Source organism: Ovis canadensis, chromosome 14, assembly GCF_042477335.2.
Source record: "Ovis canadensis isolate MfBH-ARS-UI-01 breed Bighorn chromosome 14, ARS-UI_OviCan_v2, whole genome shotgun sequence".
Taxonomy (NCBI): Eukaryota; Metazoa; Chordata; class Mammalia; order Artiodactyla; family Bovidae; genus Ovis; species Ovis canadensis.
In genome coordinates, this window is record NC_091258.1 from 69,327,762 (window position 1) to 69,351,297 (window position 23,536).

At 52.2% G+C, this 23,536-nt stretch overlaps 1 protein-coding gene and 1 non-coding gene across 11 annotated transcripts in view; both read right to left on the reverse strand.

Annotated features, from left to right (window-relative positions):
* VRK3 (VRK serine/threonine kinase 3) overlaps positions 1–23,536 on the reverse strand; it is a 36,909-nt gene that overhangs the window by 6,790 nt on the left and 6,583 nt on the right. For all 10 annotated transcript variants that reach the window (XR_011248855.1, XR_011248856.1, XR_011248854.1 and 7 more), the window contains 9 exons: positions 22,499–22,648; positions 22,047–22,241; positions 12,782–12,846; positions 11,473–11,539; positions 9,892–9,976; positions 9,517–9,622; positions 7,101–7,193; positions 4,247–4,379; positions 2,795–2,915 (listed from right to left, as the gene is read on the reverse strand). Coding sequence is in view for 7 of the 10 variants with exons in the window: in XM_069551305.1 (XP_069407406.1) it covers positions 2,795–2,915; positions 4,247–4,379; positions 7,101–7,193; positions 9,517–9,622; positions 9,892–9,976; positions 11,473–11,539; positions 12,782–12,846; positions 22,047–22,241; positions 22,499–22,648 (1,015 nt within the window). In the remaining 3 variants the exon portion in view is untranslated. The remainder of the gene's footprint in view (positions 1–2,794; positions 2,916–4,246; positions 4,380–7,100; positions 7,194–9,516; positions 9,623–9,891; positions 9,977–11,472; positions 11,540–12,781; positions 12,847–22,046; positions 22,242–22,498; positions 22,649–23,536) is intronic.
* TRNAC-GCA (transfer RNA cysteine (anticodon GCA)) lies at positions 17,356–17,427 on the reverse strand. Its single transcript has one exon. It is a non-coding gene; the product is annotated as a tRNA-Cys (tRNA).

Consider the following 23,536-nt stretch of genomic DNA (forward strand, 5'->3'; position numbering starts at 1 on the left):
CAGGGAAGAAAATGTGCATATGGCAACATGCCCCCTTGTGGGCCCTTAGGTCAGCTGACAGGCTGGGCTGGGGGGTCTAGAACGAGTCCCGCATCACCGCTGACATTTCCCTGAGGAGCATCTTCACGCTCCCGGCCCTCCCTCTGTGGCTGTGGTTGGGCTCTGGGGCTCTGGAAGGAACTGTCACTTATTCTCTCAGGGTCTCCTCGTAAGAGCAGCTCATTCTCATCGCTAACACAGCAGAGTGCGTCAAGGAGCAGTTCACAGACTTCAGCCACACTAAACATGTTAGTGATTGGGCTGTGTCCTCCGACGACCTGTGTCACTAATCCTGAGACCCGTTGTTTTCACCTGGCTTCACTGCAGAAAACACGAAATTACTGGAAAACTAGAAAATAAGTGCAAACAGAAAAGACAACAGGGCAACAGGCTTGCGTTACGGCAGGTACTGAGGCTGCCTTCCAATGCAGAGGTTGCCTGCAGAAGCCTGGTTGCTGAGGGCTGCTCTGTCTTTTCCCCCTTCTGCAGAGATGTTAGGGCGTATTAGCACCCGGGTGGGACCTCCTCACTCACCTGCTAGAGTCGCTTCACCTGTCGCCATCGCCACGAGACCTGCCCTGGCCTTTAGATCTAAAAGAGCAGGCATGCCCACCCTGCCAGTGCCACCGCTGGATGCCAGGGCTCTGAGCTGACTGCCCCGCCCTCTGACCTCTGACACGCTTCGTGTTTCACTATCTGTTCACAGCCTCCATCATTAGAATGTGAGTTCCCTGAGGGCAGGAGTGTTTGTCTTAGCTTTTCTGTATCCCCGGGCCCTAGAAGAGCCTAGTGCAGGGAAGTGCTCAGTGAGTATCTGGTGAGTGGAGGGTGGCTGCATCCAAACGCCACTGATACGCTTCGATGAGCCTCTCAAACTTGGGAGGTACCAGCTTCCAGGTGAAAGGGCCTCCTCTGGAGTCAAAGGGCCTGGGAGCGCCTCTCATCAGCTGTGTGACCCAGGCTGATCACCTAAGATCTCCGTGCTTCAGATCGGGAGAGCACTTGCCTCAGAGTTGACACAGGGAAGCGGTGGGTGCTCTGCCCGGGGCAGGAAAGCATACAGCAATGTTAGCCGTGAACAGGTCGTTACGGGCAGGCCGATGTGACTAGGTGTCCCTTCCTTGGACGTGAACAAGCAGGAGACCCGATGCGGTGGGGGTGAGGGAAGGGCTCCCTGGGGAGTGACAACTAAGCTGAAACATGACGGAGGATGAGATCTGGGGCGGGGTACCACTGATGCCAACGGAACACACACATACGGGTGAGTGTTTGATTGGCATAAATCAAACACTACGTAGTTTTCAAGGACAGAGCTACATCTAAAATTACTTGAGGAGAAGCACTGAGCTTCTTTAGCCATGTAAAAAGTTAAAGAAATAAAGCATTAAGTGAAAGAAGGAGAATGAGATTTAGAATACAAGACCGTTTATGCAAGTCAAACGCACTCATCACATGTTTAAGAAAAAAAATAAACTGTTGTTTAAGGACACAGATGTGCCTATACCTTATTTAAAAGCAACAGTCAGAAGCAGTAAACTCGACGCACATGTACCTGGGGTTAAACTGGAAGTGTTGAGTGAAGAAAGCCAGAAACGGGTGAGATTCGAGGCAGAGTAACATTTATGCAAGTCAGATACAGTGCCACGACCGTCATGCAATTTTAAGGATACAAGTACATTTAAGCAAGCATATCAGTAGGACACGTATATATTCGGTATGTATGAGTGGGTACCCATGGTTGAGTAAAGGAAGATGGGATAACAAAGGGGGCAAAATGAGAGGCTCAGCACGAACCATCCACACAGCATGCTCGGAACTGAGAAGACACACAGACTCGATACTGTTCACTGGAGAGTTTTCTCTCTTTCCACTCTCCCAGGGCTCCTGCAGACAGCTCCTGAGACACTGCTGAAGTCTGAGTCTCTGTTTGAACTTCAAGTTTGCACATCAGATGTGATACCCCACCATCTCCTGAATGGCTCCTCTTGGGGTAGCTCTCCTGCCCCAAGCCTACACCACAGCTTGAATCCCGAGCTCTGGACCTGCAGAGCTGCCGAGTCTAGTTGTCCACTGTCCACATACTCAGCAGCACCTCCCTTTACAGCCAACAGCCCCTCTGTCCTTGGTGCTGAACCGCGCACCCATCCGCACCCCCGTACCCCCACTGCCCTCTGTCCTTGGTGCTGAACCACACCACCCAAACACTTCTGGTTTTATCCCACTGTCCTTGGTGCTGAACATCTAAACCAGAACTAGCAAGATCTTCTTCACATGCAGAAGAGAGGAAGTGTGGACACCAGAGGCCAGTGTTGCCAGATACTGAGGCAAAGCCCAGGCCTAACTTCTCAGGTTGCCCATGTATCCCTGTGGGAGTGAATGAATCATGGCGTCCTGCACACCTTGAGCATTTTCTACAGGCAGGGCTCTGTGCTGAGTGCTGTGCACCCAACTCCCTCGAATCCTTCCACCTTGGGGTGGGCACTAATAGGATCCCTGACACTGGAGGACACTGACACTTGTGGAAGTTAGGCTGCCCACCCAACAGCCTGCAGTGGTGGGGCCGGAGTCTGACCCCAGGCAGTGTGGCTCCAGAGCCCACGCTCTGGCCAGCTGGAATGGACGCAGAGCACGTGCCTGAGAACTGCAGAGGCCAGAGGCTGCCTCCCCCTTTTCCGTCCCCTCTTGGGTTCTGAGCTTCTGCCCCACCTGCAGGGATGCTGGACCAGCACTGGGCTCTGCTGACCCCTAGACTCACTTCTGTTTCAGCTTCATGATCTCCTCGGTGTTGGGAAGGCAGTTTGTCCATGGCAGGGTCCCATAGAGCCACTTCAGCAAACAGTACCCCAGGGTCTGGAGATCACTGCGGCGGGAGGGCCCTGGGGAGGGAGGGAAGGAACGTGGCCACTCAGGCAGACGTTCTGACACGCCCACCCTCATCATTTCTCTCACCAACTCAAGCATGTGCTCACACATGCAACCATCCAAACACACTGCCTCTCCACTGTTCACCCACTTTTCACTTGTCTATTCTCACTCTTTCACGAGGCAATTACTCATTCGCTCCCTTGGTCATCTCTTCATCCCTGGTTTCACCAGCTCACTCCCTCACCTACTTGTCCTTCATTCATGAACCTATTTGTCCTGTGAATCCTCAGAGCCTTGGGTGACAAGCCCCTTCCCACATTTTTTTTTGGTATTTATTTATTTAGCCGCACTGGGTTTTAACTGTGGCACGTGGGATCTTTGATCTTCATTGCTGCATGTGAACTCTTTGGTTGCAGCATCTGGGATCTAGTTCCCTGACCAGGGATGGAACCTGGGGGCCCTGCATTGGGAGCATAGAGTCTTTGCTGCTGGACAACCAGGGAAGGCCTCCTTCCCATAGTCTTAAATTCCAGACAAGAGTTTGGTTGGGTCCCAGCCCTTGACAGTCGAGTGGAGAAATGTAACAAGGCATGAAGGTGCCTAGAAGGATGGCCACTGAAGTCAGCCTCACTTGGTAGACAAAGCAGACAGCGGGGTTTGGTTTTCTTTCACTTCCTGAATCACATGATTTAAACACTTCACTTCGACAAACACTGCGAGCTGACTGTGTCGGACCCTCTGCCACCGGGTGCTGGGGGCACAAGCACCATCCTGTCCCTGGGGGACTTAGCATAATGGGAGGATGCGGGCAGGGACTTGGATGGCCATGGTTTCAAGGGGTTTTGGTGAGAGAGGCCAAGATCTCCTCAAGGCATCTCCTCAAAGTGTGCTCTTCTCTTCCCATGCACTTGCCCGGGATAATCTCACTGCTGTCCCTGGGCTTCAACTGACAACTTCTGAAATACCGCTGACATCTGGGTCTCCGTCTAGACCTCACTGGTGTGCTGCAGAGATGGATAGTCAATGGTTTACTACTGTGTATCAGCAGCCCCTCCTGGATGACATCAGGGCCCCTCTCGCCTTCTAAGTCCACACAGGTCCTGAACGTGACCCTGGGGACCTGCAGGGCTTCCTGGCAGTCCACTGCTCACTGGCCTCAGTGCTGCCCCACAGTGCCTGATGCGCGGGGATGCTGTCCATGGTTCTGACCCCCACCATGGCTCCCCGCCTTAGTGTGACTCCTGCGTTTGGCCACCTGCTGTCCATGGCTGTGACAACTGGGAGCTGTCCTTGTCTGAGAAGCATGTCTCCAAGCTCCTGAACCCCTCCTCTGGCCTCTTACCACATCCCTTGTGCAGGTCCATGCTAATGAACTCAAGGTTCCCCTCATGTGGGCTCCTGCTGCCTTCGGTGTAGGCCACGTGTCTGCCACCTGGCGAATAGCGGAAGCTGAAGCCGTAGCCTGCCAGAGTCACCTGTGTGCACGTGGGGAGAAGCCATACAGTTTGAAGATTAGGAATCTGTATTCTGGAGTCACAGATTTCAATTGTGAGTGCAATTTGAAACAACCCAATGCCAAACAGTACAGGAGGATGTGGAAAGAACCCAAACCAGTCATTCCCATCACTGTTCAGTCCCAGTTCCCAGAAGTAACCACTAATAGCTTCTCATATGTTCATTTTCTTTAAATAACCAGCAAACGCACGTGGATAAGGAGGACGCTCTAATTCTCCACAGAGGGATCGCCCCGTACCTCCTGTTGGGCACACAGCTTTCTGCACTTTAACAGTGTATTAACTGCAGAGCCAGACAGACCAGACTCCAGTGCCAGCGTGGCCCATTAGTGCCCATACAGCTCTGGGGAAATTATGAAACTCTCTGTGCTTTGATTTCTCTATTGGTTAAATGAAGATAATCATAGTCCTTACCTTGCAGGGCTGTGAGGCTTAACTGAGTTTAAAACACAAAGTGCTTAGCCACCAGACACACAGTTAGCCACGCTGGCTTTCTAACGGCTACCTCTTATTCTGCTGAATGGAGAGGGGACACCTGTTGACTTTGTCCACGTGAGACCTGGATTTTTCTGGTCAGTTTGTGATGGTTACTTTTATACGTCAACCTGACTGGGCCACACGGTGCCTAGACATGTCACCAAAGGTTAATCTGGGTATGTCTGTGAGGGTGTGACTGGAATGGATGGTAGACTGCCCTCTCTAGTGTGTGGGCCTCATCTCATCAGTTGAAGAACAGAACACAAAGGCTTAAGTGAAAGGGAATGCCCCTTGCCTGTCCACTTGAGCTGAACATCAGCATTTTCCTGCCTTTGGGTTTGAACAGAAATACCAACTCTTCTCAGGTCTCGAGTCTGCCAGCTTTCAGACTGGAACTCACATAGGTTTCTTCAGGCCTTTGGACTCTGACTAGAAGCACACCATTAGCTCTCCTGTTCTCCAGCCTGCCAACTGCAGATCTAGGGACTCTGAGCTTTCTGAATTTGAGTCAAATTCTTATAGTGTCTCTCTCTCTCTGTATATATATATATATATACATACATATATATATGTATGTATACACACACACACACACATTCTGTTGGTTCTCTTTCTTTTCTTTTTGGCCTCCTGCTATGTGGGATCTTAGCTGTCTGACCAGGGATCAAACCCATGACCCCTGTATTGGAAGCTCAGGGTCTTAACCACTGGACTAACAGAGAAGTTCTGGTTTTGCCTAATATGGTTCTAGGATTTTTCTCTCAGACCACCCCTCTCCAACTCTCAGTCTAAGTGACTGAGGTGAGGCTCACCCAATCCATCTCCACTGGGGTTGCTAAATGGAGGGGATTTAAGCCTCATTTGCTGGTGGTTATTTTGTCCCCATAGCAAAGAGGGACTGCCTGATAATGAGCAATGCAAACACAAGAAGAGCCCAGAGATGGAAGATCCAGTTTTCTAATGACAGGGTCTGAATTTTTAGAATCAGCCATGCCTGAAGCCAGTGAAGTCCTGGATTTTTTCACTCCAAGGAGCAATAAATTGTACCTTCCTTTTTTTAAACTAACCCCCCCTTTTTTTTTTTTTTTTTTGCTTAAGGCATGTTAAATTTGGTGTCTATCATTAGAAAGAGTAATTATGATTTACTTTAAATACTAATCAATATGCCATCAGGAGTATATATTGAGGTTTTCCCATTTTACTGTCAGAATCAGTGCTGTCAGAACACTTTGTATGTGTATCTTTTTCTTCCTTATTTTTGGCTGCATCAGGTCTTAGCTGCGGCACTCGGGATCCTCTTCGCAGGATGAGGGATCTTTCGTTTGGGGCTTCTCTCTTGTTGTGGTGCATGGGCTGAGTTGCCCTGAGGCATGTGTGATCTCTGCTCCCTGACCAGGGACTGAACCTGTGTCCCCTGCATTGGAAGGTGGATTCTTAACCACTGGACTACCAGGGAAGTCCCTGTAATTTATCTTTGAAAACATGAAATGGATAAACTCCTCACAGAGGAACCAGTAGATCCAAAAACTTATGCAGTTAGCTCCATCAATCTTGCACAACCAAATGACCGTTGGCGGGCTCTGCTACCCAGGTCCGCTGCTACCTCCCACCCTGACAAACTGGCAAGGGAGGGGCCCTCTTCTGTGCACTGACTACCTGTGGAAATGGTGACCAATTAGTGTGAAATGCATGCTTAGCAAATGTTAGGTACTGTATTTGAACCAATAAACGTGAATCCTGCAAAACACAGAACAAAAATCCATATACATTTAAAATTTTGACTGCAATAAGAAATTACCTTCCAAAAAGTTCGCCCAAATACACTTCCAATAAGTAAAGAATTGCTGTTTCCTCACACCCTTATCAGCAGGAGATTTTTAATTTTGTCTACCCGAAAGGTAAAAGTAGTAGTGTATTTTAATTTCCATGATTACTAGAATCTAATAATAATTGCGGGAGATTGAACATTTTCTCATACATTTAACTGACCTGTGGATTCCTTTCTCTATGAACTGCTTTTCCTACCCTTTGTCCATTTTTCTACTAAGTGGCTTATCTCTCCTCATTTACTCGAAGAAGCACTTTATACATGATGGATAGCAATTCTTTGTCTGCAATAAGCATTGTGAAATAAACACAGGTTTTAAGATAGGCGAGCCCGGGAGCCCAGAGAGCCCCCAGGGAGGGCAAGGATCTGGCAGTTACCTGGCACAGGTTCTCTGGATTCACAAAGATATTCTCAGCTGTCACGTTGCCATGAACGTACTCATTCTCGTGGAGGAACTCCAGGGCATCCAGCTAGGGGAGGAAAGCAAGCCTTTCTGTGAGAAGTGCTGATAACACAGAGGCTCTGATGCGAAGCCCTGGAAGGAAACCCCACTGTTGGGCCTGGGGTCATGAGGTCCTGCTTGTCATGGGGGTGGTAACATTGGTAGATTGCCTGTGTGTGTGCTCAGCTGCTTCGTCATTTCCAACTCTTTCCACCCCATGGACTGTAGCCTCCTCTGTCCATGGGATTCTCCAGGCAAGAATACTGGAGTGGGTTGCCATGCCCTCCTCCAGGGCATCTTCCCAACTAGAGATCGAACCTGTGTCTCCTGAGTCTCCTGTATTGTCAGGCGGACTCTATGCCCACTGAGCCACCCGGGAAGCCCCAGTGGTGGATTGGGCCTGACTAATTCTGAGTGAAGCATTTGGCTGCCCGCTGTGACAGCGCACCTAAGAATGTCTTAGAAGACATTAGGGTTCTGAAAAATTCAGTATTAAAGCTGATATCTCATTTTCCATCGATCTCTTGTATATACTGGGTTGGCCAAAAGTTTGTTTGTCCTCAAGCCGGTACAGGAAAACCTGAATTAACTTTTGGACCAACTCATTATTTCTTAGTTGACTGAAATCTCTGGAGGGGAAAAAGTTGGTTACTTACTGACCCTTGCAAAAAAAAAACAAAACCAACACTCATATATACCAAAGAGGTTTTCTCATTTGTCCAAAGAAGCAGAAATACATTTAGTTGAGCACTTTGTATTTTTATTTCTAGCCCTGACTTTTCCACTGAGCTCCAATTGCATATATTGAACCCCCAGGTGCTTGCCGCATCTTGACTGCAACCCCCTTGACTCCAAGGCTTAACTGCCTGTCCCATTCTGCTGCTTCCACAGACACTCCGTCCCCACAGCCCAGCTCCTCCTCAGGCCTGGTCCCCTCTCGTGCCCGCCTCACTCAGCCTCCACCGCACCCTCCCCAGCCGTCCCCACGTGGCCCACGGGGTCCTTCTACACCCAGAGCTGACGCTGCCCCTCCCCTGTCCTCAGTCCTCACGTGGGTTCCTGGTGCCCTCGGGACAGGAGTCCTGCCCCTCAGCTTGGTGTTCAAGGCCCTGGTGCTCTGGTCACTGCTGAGCCTCCATACCAACCGCAGCTCCTGCCTTCCACCCTCGACACATCACATGGCCAACACTGCGTGTCGTACCTTGGGGACCCATCCCGCCAGCTGTTTGTTCATAGTTCTCATTTATTTTTATTTATCTTTGGCTGCCCTGGGTCTTCACTGCTGTGTGAGGGCTTTCACTGCTTGTGGCAGGCGAGGGCTCCTGCTCGCTGCAGTGCCCAGGCTTCTCACTGCGGCGGCTTCTCTTGTTGCGGAGCACAGGCTCTAAGGCGCGGGCTCAGTAGCTGTGGTGCGCGGGCTTAGCTGCCCCGCACAGCATCTGGGATCTTCCCGGACCAGGATCGAAATGTCCCCTGCACCGGCAGACGGATTCTTAGCCACTGTGCTACCAGGGAAGCCACTATGTGTGCATTCGGCTCTTCCGGGTCTCACGTGTGGTAAACGGGATCTTCGTTGTCGAATGCGGGGTCTTTAGTTGCGGCATGCGAACTCTTAGTTGCAATATGTGGGATCTACTTCCTGGAGCAGGGACTGAACCCGGGAGTGGGCCCCCAGCATTGGGAGGGAGGAGCCTTAGCCACTGGACCACCAGGGAAGTCCCTCCTCCAGCAGTTTAAGTTAGGTCCTCTTCTCCGTCACAGCATGGGGACACTTCTATCCAGAGCACTTTTCACTATTGGTGCAACCGTGGCTTAAACTCACCCTGTCCCAGCAGACATAGAAACCATGTCTGTGCTGGCCCGCACTGCACTCCCAGGGCCTGGGACGGTGTCTGACACTCAGCAGGGACAGGATAAATATTTCACGGAAGGACGGAGGAGGAAGGGACGAATGACAGACGTCCTGCGCGCTCTCCCCACACGAGCCTTTGCCTAAGCTACCTCCTTGGGTTGGAACGCTCTCCCCATGCATTTCCACTCCCACTCTACCCAGCCCCTTGCTAGTCCCCGCTCTTGGCTCAGAAATAAACTCCACCAGGAAGCACAGCCAAACCCCTCAGTTTAGGCTGGGCCCCTTCCTCCAACTCCCACAGCCTCCTGAACATCCCTCATGGCAATACTTATCGCTCTGGTTCTACTGGTCTGGGGTTCAGCGGTGCCAGTCACCCTGCTTGCCCCAGTGCCCAGCAGAGGGAGATGCGGGCTGAATGTGTCAAAGAGCAAACCGACTGATAAACTAGGACCCAGGGCACCATGCCCTGGATGGGAGCCTGAGACCCTCTAGTACCTACCAGCCGGCAGGCCATCTGGAACACACACCTCACCGACATCACGTGCTTCGGGAAGTCATCCAGGATCGACTGAAGGCTCCTCCCCAGGATGGGAAACACCAAGAACCTGGAAGACACGGGTGTCCCAGGAGGTGGGAGAGAGGACCGGGGTGGGGACAGAGTATAGTTCACCAAGGAGAGACTGTGGCTGGGGACTACCAGGTCCCAGTCCAGGGTGAGATGAAGGGTTGGATGGGTGGGGGATCGGTCTGGCTCAAAGCTGGGGGAGGAAGGAAGCGACTAACTGGCCAGTAGCTCCAGGGTCCCAGCCATGCCTGGGCATGAGACTGAGAGACAGGAAGCAGCCCGAAGCGAGTGCCAAGTGAGGTGACCCACCTGTACTTGTCCTGGTGAATGCCGAAGCCGATGCAGGTGGGGATGGCCAGCTGGGGGGTTGAGTACAGCCTCCTCCACTTGTTCACTGCGGGGGACAGGGGCCTGAGAGGTCAGGGCCCATCCGGCCCCACACCCACAGTGGACCACAGCCCATTCCGAGACTTGAAGCAGAATGCACCTGAGTCCCGGCCAGACCCTGGGTCTCCCTCCTGGTTGGAGACATTGCTCTGTGGGTGGGTGAGGGCTAGGGGGGCAACGGCGGGGGGGTGTGAACGTGGTTTTGAGAACGCACTGACAAATCTGGAGTGAGTGGAAGGGGTAGAGTGGCCATGTAACCCATGAAATCTCACTCAGAGAGCTAATGATCGGGAAAAGTCTAAACTGGTCACCGAGTCACTAGATTTCTGACCACCTTTCAGGATCTCAGTTGGATGGCAGAGATGGAGCAGTGTGCTGATGAAAGTTTAATAACTGGTTGTTCAGGAAAACAATAGCCCTGATCTGTGTTTGTGGATTTCCGTGGTGTAAATGCTTCCCAGTACAGCCAATTACAAGCTACCAATGTGGTATCACCGAAGATGAAGAGCTGGGCAGAGGCAGTAGCGTGCCCTTTATGGTATTTCCACCACACGGATACAGTGAATGGAAGCAACCTCGAGAGTACAGATAATAGGGACTTCCCTGGTGGTCCAGTGGTTAGGGCTCCGTGCATTCACTGCCAGGGTCCGGTTCAATTCCCGGTCAGGGAACTAAGATCCCACATGCCACACAGTCTGGCCAAAAAAAAGCACAGATTACAGATGACAGGTAATGGAAGATGTAGACAAATAATAGGGAAGTGATGAACTTCGAGTGTGTGTTACTTGGTTGCTGCGAGGCCCTGCCTCTGGTTGTGGCGAGCTGGGGCTACTGTTTGATGCGGAGCACAGGCTCTACAGTGCGGGCTTCAGTAGCTGCGGTTCCCGGGCTCTAGAGCGCAGGCTCAGCAGTGGCGGTGCGTGGGCTTAGATGCTCTGTAGCGTGTGGGATCCTCCTGGGTCAGGGGTCAAACCTGCGTCTCCTGCGTTGGCAGGCGGATTCTTTACCACTGAGTCACCAGGGAAGCCCACTCTTGTTCTTAACCTGATTGTAAATTGATATGATTGGTGTTATTTATTTGGCTGCGCCAGGTCTTATTGCGGCCTGGGAATTCAGAGTTGAAGTGCAGCATTCAAACTCTTAGATGCAGCCTGCGGGATCTAGCTTCCTGACTAGGGACTGAACCTGGGTCCCGTCCACTGGGAGTGCAGTCTTAACCGCTGGACCACCAGGGAAGTCTCCGGTACAATTAGTTTATGACGGCTGTGTTTTAATAACTGGCTTACAGTATTTCTGAAAATGTAATACTCGCTCTCAAGAGCTGGGATGATGAGCCAGCCTCAGGCCATGTCTGCTGTCCTCTGAGGCCCGAGGGGTGATGGGAGCAAACCTGGGCCCTGAAATCCATCCCCGCCCTTCCCACACCTTCAGGGAGAAACCAGTTGTTCTGACCAAGCTGGAACCTCCAAACTCACCCCACTTGCCCACTTCCCTGAGGAATACCTTGCAAAGGCTTGGCAGCCCGCTGGAAGAAGTTCTGTTCGTTGAACAAGCGCCCATCCTTGGCATCCTAGTGAGGGAGGGGAGGGGAAAAGGCTGTCATACTGGAATCTCATAGGCAAGGGCTCCCAGATCATCACTGGCCGTGGATCGTCCCAGGGTAATGCCAGCAACACCCTAGGTTGCTTCATGTGACCACGTATCAGAGACTTTGAGTTACTGCCTAGGTTCCTTTTCTTTTATGACAGGATCCACAAGATTCCCCTAGATACAGGCCCCTCAGCTAAACGCTACATTTTTCCAGTCTCCCTTGCAGTGAGGAATGGCCACACGATCAAGTTCTGGCCATTGGGGATGTGAGCAGAAGAGAGATGGGCAACTTTCAGGTTATGCTCTTAAAGGGCTAGGGCAGGCTCTCCCCTTTCTCTTCTCCTGTTCCAACTGGCTGGAATGCAGATGAGATGGTAGGAGCTGGAGCAGCCATTTCAGCCCATGAGATGATTACAGGTTGAAGGTCTTGGAGCAACAGGAGAGAAGGAAACTAACCCCTTGTTTATGGAACCACCATATCAGCCCTGGGCCACTGCCCCAGACTTTTAAGTGAAAGAGCAATAAAATATTATTTTTGTGTAAGCCATTATTACCATGGGGTCACTTTTCCCAAGCAGTCAACCCAAATACTTTAATTAAATACAACTAGCAAAGCTGGGTTCTTAAGAGCACAGGATCAAAGAGAGCTGGATTCAAACCCCAGCTCTGACATTCATTCATTCTTTCCATAAAGTACCTATTATGTGCCTAGTATTCTTTTGGGTATTGGTGATACAGCAGTGAACAAAGCAACCTGCCCACTGGTGCCCCTGGGCAAGTGACCAAGATTTTATTTTCTCATCTGTTAAATGGGGGAACACGGCGACTATCCTAAAGGTCTGATTATGAACCCGGGTTGGGCACAGAACAAGCTCTCAGCAAGTAGGTGCTATTACTCATCTGCAAGTCTGGCTCTGGAGCCCTCACTCGAAATCACTCACAGGGCCTCCATCTAGATCCTAGGGAGGGCATCTGAACTAGCTGTCCCAGTTTTTGGGTGCTTGTGCAGATCACACAGCCAGAAAACATCCGAGTCAGGTCTCAGGAACGGACCTGACTGCAGCCATGTCGGAGAGCCCAAGGCCAGAGGAAGATGTGCCCCGCCCAAAGCCCCTGGGCCCCTGCTGGCCCAGGCTGTGCTCTTTGGCTTGTCCAGCCCAGCCCAGCCCTCCCCTCCCCTCTCCTCCCCTCAGGGCTGCCCACCCGACCCGGGCCCACTCACTAGTTTAAGTGAGAATCTTTGTTTCTGGGGACTTGACTCGCTGCCAGTGGTGGAGTCAGACTCAGCTGTGGACGGACAAAATGAGGGAGGTTATCATCTGCAGGGAAGATGAGGGTCACTGTCCTCCGAGTAACAAGTAGCAGTTGTGGTTAACGAGTTCCCACGGGGTCAAGTGCATTCTCAACTTTCAAGACCTGAACCTTCTCATTTTCAAACAGTTTCTTTCTACCTCTTTCTCTCTCTAATACACAGCTGTGCACACTTGTGGGTTCTCCTAGCGAGTCCCTGAGCCTGGGGGGTGATCCTGAAGCCCCTGACTCAGCAGCTGTATGCATGTGTCTGCATATACGGGCGCGTGGCTGAACCACACTGGCTCCGTGAGGGCCATCTTAGGCCTGCTCTTCTGCCCGCTCCCCTTTCTTAGCCCCTGAGCTTTTGCTTATGAGGAGTGTACCCAAACCAGCTGCATCACTCATTAACTTTAACTCTTTGCTTCCTCTGAAAACTGGAAGGCCTTCTGCTGACACAGATGGTTCATGAGGAGTAATGGTCATGAGATCCCTGGGGGAGGAAGCCCCTGGTTCCTGCTGGCCTAGCCGTGCTTCTCCCTCAGTAGTCGGCCTCTGCCTTTAGCTTCGTCCCCTTTAATTCCCTCTGCACCCCTCTGGCAAAACAGAGTGCGCTTGCGAATGCTTCCAGATTGCTGACCACTAAATCCTACCCATATGTAAGTCACTCGCGATGCTCTTCATAACTGAACTTTATGTTCCTTGTGTGTTTTTGGCTGCGTTGGGTCTCAGTTGCTGCACTCTGACTCTCTAGTTGTGGTGTGTGGGCTCGGAAGTTGCGGGCTTAGCTGCCCCGTGGCACGTGGGTTCTTAGTTCCCAGACCAGGGATCAAACCCGCATCCCCGGCATTGGAAGGTGGCTATCTTACCCACTGGACCAATAGGAAAGTCCCTCCACTTTGTTTTTTGTCTTTTTTAAATCTCAAGGTTCCTTCTCAGGTCAGGGGATACTATTCATTATTCCTGTCTTTGACCACTACATAAGCTCCCTCCCCTTGGAGGAGGGCCCCTGCAGCAGCCTTCAGCCCCTCAGGGATCCCCTGAGCTCCAAGTCCCAGGGTGGCCCATATGCAAAGGCTGATGGCAGGGAATAGGAAGGCCCAGCGGTGGTGGCCTAGCACAGAACCATGCTGAAGGACCACTTCTGCTCCAAAGCCCAGAGCTCCAGCTGAGCCCCATCCACCCCCATCCCCTCCCATCCCCTTTCTCCCGCTGCCTCACCCACTTCCTTCCCTTAGCATCTTTAGGTGTCAATCTCCCCCTGGGGCACTTCCTCGTAAACCCTAAACATTCTTCGAGCTCGGCCCTTTCCCCTTAATTACAGACCCTGCAAAGTCTCCTGTGCCAGGACAGGAGACTTTGCAGGGTCTGTAATTGGCACACATTGTTTGCTTTAAGGCTCCTGACAGCCCAGGGAAGGTCTGTGTGCTCAGTCGCGTCAGACTCTTCTGCGACCCCATGGACTGTGGCTGCCAGGCACCTCTGTCCATGGGGTTTTTTAGGCAAGGATACTGGAGTGAGTTGCCATTTCCTCCTCCAGGGGATCTTTCTGACCCAGGGGTCAAACCAGAGTCTTTCTACTACCATATAATTATGGTGGTTGTTCTTAGCTATATTAAACATATATATAGGCTGCATTGGGTCTTAGTTTCAGTATGCAGGCTCAGCTGCTCTGCGGCATGTGTGATCTTAGTTCCAGGGATAGAACCCACGTCCCATGCACTGGAAGCGGTTTTAACCAGTGGACCACCAGGGAAGTTCTCATTCTTGTTTTTAAAAAAAGAAAGAAAAGGAAAATTTTATCTGAGCCAAATCTGAGGATTACAAGTGGGGAAGAGCATCTCAGAAAGCTCTGAGAACTGTTCCGTGTTCCCACTTCACGGATGAGACCAGAGAGCTGAAGCTTAGAGAGGCCACGTGACAAGGGAGGCTCTGTGCCAGGCAGATCTGGGTTCAAGCCCGGGCCCCCCGTCAACTCTGTGTGACTAGGTGTCACACAGGCTGACCCCCTCTGGGCCTCTCTGCTGCACGTCAGTAAGGCAGGAGTAGCGCAGCTCATCCCGGAGAGCAGATGCAGTGGTTCAGAGGGCAGGAGCAACAGTGGTACCAATGAGCAGGAATCACAGCCAGCTTCACTCTTTTTTTTTTTTTCCTGGCTGTGCTGCATGGCTTGTGAGATCTTAGATCTCCGACAAGGGACCGAACCTGGGCCCTCAGCAGTGAGAATGCAGAGTCCTAACCACTGGACCGCCAGGGAATCCCTCAGCGGCACCTTCTTTTTTTAATGTTTATTTTTTTATTTGGCTGTGCCAGCTCTCAGCTGCAGCACGTGGGATCTAGTTCTCTGACCAGGGATTGAACCCGGGCCCCCTGCGTTGGGAGTCTTAGCCACTAGACCACCAAGGAAGTCCCAGCTTCACCCTTCATATGAGCCACTCAGTGACCCTCTTCCCAGCCTCAGAGCCTGGCACCTCTCTGGGCACACCGGGAGCACTCAATACGTGGCAGCTTTTAAAATATAATCAGTTGAGGGCCCACAGCTGGTAAGGGGCAGTGAGGCCTTGGCTGAGACACAGCTCATTCTGGAGTTTGTGAACTGAACGATCACCCAGGGTCCCAGCCAGCCCTCTGCGTCATCCTTCCTTTTTTCTCGTCTTCCCCACCTTCCTAGCCACCCAGGCTGGTGTCATCTAAGACACTGAGATGAAGGGCAGGGAGGTGGTAAAGTGTCTGAGAAGCCACGCTTGCCCACAAGAAGCTCCGGCTGGAGCAGGGCAGGAACCAGGGCTTACTGAGCTCGGCCTTTAGGAGGGAAACTTAGGAAGCTGCTGGTTCTTAGGGGAAAGGGGGTCCTCCCCACCCGTGAGGAGGGAGCTGGGGGGAATCTTCGAGGGACAACCAGAAAATGGCCAGGGCACCTCGTAGGCATAATAGCAGGATCTGTCTCACAGAGTCACCTCGAGGTCTGAGGGTAAGCACCACTCAATCAACCACTCGATGAAAGCGTTTATCCCATGTGCCCGACACTCAGAAGCAGGTAGGGCAGCTGGCAATTTAAATACAATTTCCTTGCATTTCTGTGCAGATTATAAAGGGCTTTTCTCCTCCACTCTTCTAACTCTCCCTCCTGCTGACAGCTGGAGAGCCAGCTGGGAAACTCTCATTACAGACAGGAGCCAGCAGAGACCCAGGAAGGGCGGTGGACGTGGCCGAGGCCCCTGGAGAGCCTGGATGTAAATCCCTGGCGCTCCAGATGCTGCGACCTGGGAGACCCCTGGTGCATGCAAACCCCATGGATGTATGGAAGGTCCCCACATGTGCCAAAGGCAGACAAGAGTGTGGCAGGCAGGTGGCAGCCTCCGAACGCCAAGAGACAGGTGACCTTGAACTTGGAGCGAGAATGCCATGCTGGCATCCATCATAACCACAATAACTGAGAATTCCCTGGTGGTCCAGTGACTAGGACTCAGTACTTCCACTGTGAGGGCCTGGATTCAATCCCTGGTTGCAGAACTAAGATCTTGCAAGCCTCTCAGTGTGACCAAAAACCCCAATCCCCACCCCCCAAAACAAAAACAAAAAAAACAAACCAGAATGACAACAGGAAGCAGTCATACGCTGTTTGTGCACTGTTCTACTCGTTTAACTCTCCAACGACAACCCTGTGAGGTCAATGTTAAAGCTCTCCATTTTGCAGGTGAGCTGGGTTGGGAATCCGCCTTCCAATGCAGGGGACGCAGGTTCGATACCTGGGTGGGGAACTGGGATTCCACATGCCGTGGGGCAACTAAGCCCGTGTGCCAGGACTAAGACCCGATGTAGCCAAGTAAGTGAGTAAGTGAAAGTCGCTCAGTCGTGTCTGACTCTTTGCGACCCCATGGACTGTAGCCCGCCAGGCTCCTTTGTGGAGTTCACCAGGCAAGAATACCGGAGTGGGCAGCCATTCCCTTCTCCAGGGGATCTGCCCAACCCAGGGATTAAACCCACGTCTCCTGCATCGCAGGCAGGTTCTTTACTGACTGAGCCACCAGGGAAGCCCAAGTAAATAAACAAATGTGTGTGTGTGTTTTTTTTAAAGAACAGTGATTCCACCTGAAGATTACTAGCTGACGGTCTCTCTATCTTTGGAGGGTACTCTGGGGCAGCCTGACTCAGTGGTTCTCAACAGTGGGCGGTTCTGCCCCCTAGTGGGCATCTGGCAATGTCTGGGGACAGTTCCGGTTGTCATGATGGGGACAGGGAACTGGCGCTCCTGGCAGCTGGTGGGTAAAGGCCGAGGAGGCTGCTAAACACCCTATTGTGCACAGGACAATCCCCACAATGAATGCCAAGGGTGCCAAGGCTGAGAAACCCTGGCCTAATTTATAAGAGGGTAGAGTGAAGTCACTCAGTCGTGTCTGACTCTTTACGACCGCGTGGACTGTAGCCCGCTCAGGCTCCTCTGTCCATTGGGATTCTCCAGGCAAGAATACTGGAGTGGGTTGCCATTTCCTTCTCCAGAGGATCTTCCCAACCCAGGGATTGAACCTGGGTCTCCTGCATTGCAGGCAGACGCTTTATCCTCTGAGCCACCAGGGAAGCCTGCATACTTAAAACAAGCTCTAAGGGACCCCGGGGGGAACCCATGGAAAAGAGAGGCAACCATTCCCCCCAGAGCAGCTGAAACTGAGGACCAGGGACAGGCTCAGGCATGCTGCTGGGAGAAACACACGGGTGCGTTAAGGGGCGGCAAGTGGAGTTTCTAGAACCACACACTTTGCAGGTGTGAGTAAATTAAGGGCCTTGCGCTGTGGGGCTGTCCCAGAGGATCCAGGGGGCCCCAGTGCAATCAAGGGCTTTCCAGGTGGCACTAGTGGGTGAAGACCCTGCTGGCCATGGCAGGAGATGTGGGTCCACTCCCTGGGTCGGGAAGGTCCCCTGGAGGAGGGCATGGCAACCCACTCCAGTATCCTTGCCTGGAGAGTCCCATGGACAGAGGAGCCTGGCGGGCTAGAGTCCATGGGGTCTCAGAGTTGGACACGACTGAAGCGACTTAGCACGTGCACACACAGTGTAATCACAAGGGTCCTTAGGAAGAGGGAGGCACGGGGAGATCTGACCACAGAAGAGGAGAGGGCATGTGATGGCAGAAACAGAGGCTGGAGTGATGCTGTGCTTTGAGGATGAAGGGGCCACAAGCCGAGGAACGCAGGCAGCCTCCAGGAGCTGAGCCCGCAAGGAAACGGATTCCCCCAGGAGCCTCTGGCAGGACCAGCCCTGCCCACATCTTTTTATTTTTTTGGCCACGCCGTGAGGCAGGCAGGACCTTAGTTCCCCAGCCAGAGACTGAACCTATGCCCCCTACTATGGAAGCATGGAGTCTTAACCCCAGGACCACCAGGGAAGTCCCTCTCCCCATGTTTTAACTTTAGCCCCGTGAGACGGATTTTAGACTTGGGACCTCCACAACCAGAAGAGAATAAACGTGTGCTGTCTTCAGCCATTAAGACTGTGGTGATTTGTGATGGCGGCCATAGGAAGGGACTACAAGGCGTGTACCTCCATCCACAGGGGCACAGACCCGGAGGGCGGGCCTGAACTTGAATCCTAGCTGCTTCTAGGGAGCACCTCTCCACACACACCGCAGTGAGCAGCTGCAGAAATGGATGTAGAAGCCTCTATACTGGTCCTCCCAAATTGTGCCAGGGAGACCAGGGAGGGTGATGTTACAATTCAGTGTTTGACAAAGGAAGACAGAGTGCCATCTCATAGGACTGTTACGGGAGTAAGACGAGTTGATGAGTTAACAGACATAAAGGACTTAGCAGGGGGCACCCAGAGTCGGCTGGGAGTGTCAGCTACTGTAACAAAAACCACCGTTCTGGTTGCTGCTGTTGTTTTACTGCCAGTTTTCAGCTACGTCCTCCTGACTGGTGCAGACTGGCTGGAGCCAAGGGCAACCTGTCCCGGGGTAACGCCGCCCTGAAGCACATCCACATGCAGCTCCCCACCCCACGGTGCCCACGCGAGCACCTGGGCCTAGCACCAGGTGGGTATCTGCAGGAGAATGAATGACGCTGGCGGGCTGGGAAGGGGTTTGCTCTTTTCATCAAACAACCCGAGCCACAGAAGGTGAAGACACACGGCCCAGAGCCTGACCTTCCACTGCAGGTGTGAGGGCATGGGTGGCTTCAGCCTTGAGATGCCTCCTGCCTTCTTTGCCTTTCTCCCTCTCCCCTCCCCGCCCCTGGGGCTCTCCCCATCCTGCTCCCTCCAGCCGAACAGGCCCGCGAGAGTCTACCTATCTTGGTTACTGTTGAGCCGGCACCACTAACAAACACCTGTGGCTGGGCTTGTCCTTCACGGGGTTCATTACTCTCTGACCCCACACAGATCACGCTCTGCACCCGGCGTCCCTCTCCTCCTACACTCTTGTAGCAGTCTGCATTTCAGAAAGGAGGTCATGGGCTGCTAACTTCAGGGACACCGCACCTGGCTGCTGAGCTGCCTGATGTCAGCTGCGGTCATTTTGAAACTTTGCAAAGAAATTAAACCAAAAAAGCAAGATCTTCACTGGGATAGAAAACTTTTCCCTATTCACCAGAGAGGGGAGCACAGTTCTTGAGGTGCTTGCCTGCTGTGACAAAGCTAATTCTTCTATTTCCTTCAAACCCTGTCTCTGTAATTTTTTCTATTCGGCATCGATAGACAGAGCGGGGGTCAAGCTTTTGGCAACACTCCCTCTATCCTCTTCTCATTCCGATTCCCTCCTCTTCCCTCCCTCCCTCCCACTCTTGTGGGGTAATGGTTATGAAGCCAGAACACCTAGGTTCAAGTCCCAGTTCTGCCTCTTTGAGGCCGTGTGACCTTGGGTGAGTGGCTTTCCCTCTCTGTGCTCCAGCGGTAGGATGAGGTAACACGAGTATCTCCCCCTAGCATGGCTGGGAGCAATAATAAGTGGCCCCAGAAGAGTGTCCAGCAGGGAGTGCAAGCTCCCGAGTGTCCCTTCATGCTCCCCTCTCTCTCGCCCTTGCCTTCTGTCCCTCCACGACTAACGCTGCCTCTGCCTGACAAGATCCCTTTCCAGTTTTCCAAGCCCATTGCCTCTGTCCCTTCTCGTGCTTTGGGGTCAATAGCCCCAGGAGGTGGGCAGGACACTCTCTCTCACTTTTCCAGTGGGGACGCTGAGGGACAGCTGCTTGCCCAGGCTCACTGGGTGCACGAGAGCCGAGTCACGGCCCTACCCAGGTCTGTCTCCAACACCCAGGCTCTACGGCACGACAACCAACCTGAGGCTCAGAACTGCCTGCACGAGTGTCTGAGTGGCACTTCCAAGGCCAAGGTCTCCTCTCTCAGAATCCACATTTCTGGCTCTTCCTGAAAACTTGGAAGCTCTCTGGAGCCAGGGCTAGCCATTAACACCTCTGGGTTTCACTTTCCTCATCAAGAAAATAGGGACGATGGCCATACTGACATCGTGAAGCGGTTGTGAGAAGTAAACTGATTAACGTGAAGCAAACAGATGTCCATGGGAAAACCTACACACGCACATGTTGGCAGCAGCATTATTCATCACGGCCCAAAGCGGACACAGGTAAAGCCAGCCGACGAAGAGATCCGGACGTGACAGACACATCCTATCCAGCCGTAAACAGAGGGCAGTTCAGACAAAGGCAGCCGTGCGGGATGGGCCTTGGAAACATCGTGCCGAGGGGAAGAAGCCAGACGCGAAAGGCCACACAGTGTACCGCTTCATTTGCCGGAACTGTCCGGAACAGGCAAGTCCATAGGGACGCAAAGTAGATTAGCCACTGCCAGGAGGTGACAGTGACTGCTAGGGGTACAGGGTTTCCTTTTGGGGTGACAGGAATATTCTGGAACTAGATGGTGATGATGGTTGCACACCATCGTGAATCTGCCGAAACCCACTAAATTGTAGACTTTAAAGTGGTGAATTTTATGTTATGTGAATTTTATCTCAATTTTTAAAAAGGCAACAAAAAATCTCACAAAACCACATAAAGTGCTTACTTAGACAGGGTCTGGGTCTGGAATATGAACGCAGTAAATGTCAGGTTGATTAAGACTAATATTTCCAGCACAGTTATTTTTTTCTTCACTGAAACAAGGTGTCTGACTGCATTTTTTTTTGCTGCTACTGCTGCTGCTGCTAAGTCACTTGAGTTGTGTCCGACTCTGTGCAACCCCATAGATGGCAGCCCACCAGGCTCCTGTCCCTGGGATTCTCCAGGCAAGAACACTGGAGTGGGTTGCCATTTCCTTCTCCAATGGACTGCAGCACACCAGGCTCCTCCATCCATGGGGGTTTGTTTACCTACTGACAGTTTTTAAGCTTGGCCCTGCTTCTTCCCCTCCTGCTGATAAGAAAGCCTGGAGCTCCCTCTTTTGCTAATGGTGGAGATTCAAACCACACGAAGCTCTGGCTCATGTACTCATGTCCTCACCCCCGCCTTACCTCTTAACCACAATAAAAACCTGCGCTGGGTGCTCTTCCTTGTTCTTGTAAAGCTGTTCCCTGCCCCTCACCTCATTTCTCATAATGCAAGCACCAATGTTCGCGGGCAGGGTCCATCCTATCTCTGGTGGCAGAGATGGGCTTCTCAGGTGGCGCTAGTGGTAAAGAATCCTCCTGCCAGTGCAGGAGACATAAGAGACGCAGGTTCAATCCCTGGGTCAGGAAGACCCCCTGGAGGAGGGCATGGCAACCCACTCCAGTATTCTTGCCTGAGAATCCCATGGACAGAGGAGGTTGGTGGGCTACATTCCATAGGGTCGCAAAGAGTCAGACACAACTGAAGTGACTTAGCATGCATGCATCCATTCTATCTCTGCAGGGCAGATAGAACAGTCATCAGTGCCCTTATCTCCCAGCCACACTGGGCTTGCAGTCCCGTGTGAGGTCAGTAGCAGCCTCTACACAGGGCACAAGCTCTCTGGTTGGCCACAGTTCCCACCACTCCCAGTCGCCTGACTCCCAGCCTCCTGCTCGTACTTACTCTACCTGCCCAGTAGCTGCAGGCTCCTACGCTGTAGGCAACTATGGCTGCAGTCCCAAATCTACGAGAAAGCTGCCTTGAGGCAGGTCTGCTGCTGGGATACACTTTCATTTCTGTTCTCAGAAAGAGGTTCTCTCCCCTCTGCCTGGGCTCCAAGACGGCCCACCCAGCCCAGCACCTGCCCGCCTGTGCAGAGTGTACCTTCATAGAGAATGCCTTGGTCACCCCTGGTCTGCAGGCATCTCAGCTTCCAGTGCCGCCCACTCTTGTCTGTCAACACCGTCCCCACTGGCAAAGCCTCCAGCGAGGTGGTCATCCGGCTTCGCTTCAGGGTCTGAGGGCTTTGTCTGGTCGTCTGAGGGCTGCTACGGGGAGTTGGGGATCCGCTCAGGTGCCCTGCAGGAGGATGGTCAGAATAAAGGAAAGGCAGCCATGGGGATGGTAGGGAGCTGTGAGGAGAGAGGGGAGAGGTCAGCTCCGGCCATGGAGAGATGGACTGCAAGGGCAGCCTGTAGGCAGGGTGGCGGGGGAGGATGCTGGGAGGAGGGTCCAGCAAGGGGGAGGCGGGCCTGAGCAGAGGCATGATGCCCCGCTGGCAGATGACCCTCCTCTCCCCCCACCGAGAGTCAGGCCAGGTTGAGTGAAACTCTCACCTTTGGGTTTCCCACTGGTACTCAAGGTGTCTTCAGATCCAAAACTCCTGCCTTCTGAGGGGAGGGATAAGGAGGGGGAGGCAGCATAGCTGGACCATTTCACTTTCTTGGAAGATGTTTCAGAACTGGTGTTCGTCTTCCTCCTTGAGCCTAGAGAGGCAGACCGAATGCAGACGGCAGTTACAAAGGTCCTTTCCAGGAACCGTCAGACCAGAAACCCTGAGATCATATTCAACCACTCTCTTCCCTTTGACCCTCACAGCCAAGTTCTCCTTCTTTCACCTGAATAATCTAAGCACACTCTTCCTTTCAGTTATTCTTTTCTTCATGGGTCTGAACCCCTTTCACACCCTCGAGCACTGTGTGGTCTCCTTTATATAATCTCTTCAGATCTATCTTCCAATTCACTGTTCTCCCTTAAGCTGTGTCTAGGCCACAGCTTAGAGCATACTACGAGTTTCTGATTGCCATGATGTTATTTATTTGGTCGTGCTGGGTCTTAGTTGCAAGATGTGGGATCTAGTTCCCTGAGCAGGGATCGAACCTAGGCTCCCTGCGTTGGGAACACAGAGTCTTAGCTACTGGACCACCAGGAAGTCCCAATATTTATTTTTATTACCACAGATTTTATTTGGTTCTTTAAAATTCTGCCTAATCAATTCTAACTAGTTTTTGTTCCTTCATTATCAATAAGATTTCTCTGTACCCAAATCTGTGCCAGGCATGGTCCTGGGTGCTATGCAAACAATAGGTTACAATCAAAAGAGCTTACAAACCAGGATAAAACTCCTATCCTTACAGAGCTCAAAGTTGAACAGTAATATAAATGAGTAAAAGAATATATTTAGGGCTTCCCTGGTGGCCCAGTCAGTAAAGAATCTGCCTGTGATGCAGGAGACTGTCTCAAGTGCAGGAGACGCAGGTTCGGTCCCTGGGTTGGGAATAGTCTCTGGAGAAAGAAATGGAGCAGCAGGAAAGTCCCCTGACTTTGTTTTAGTAGGATCCTTTGGACTGCCACTTGAAGAGAACCACAGGTGA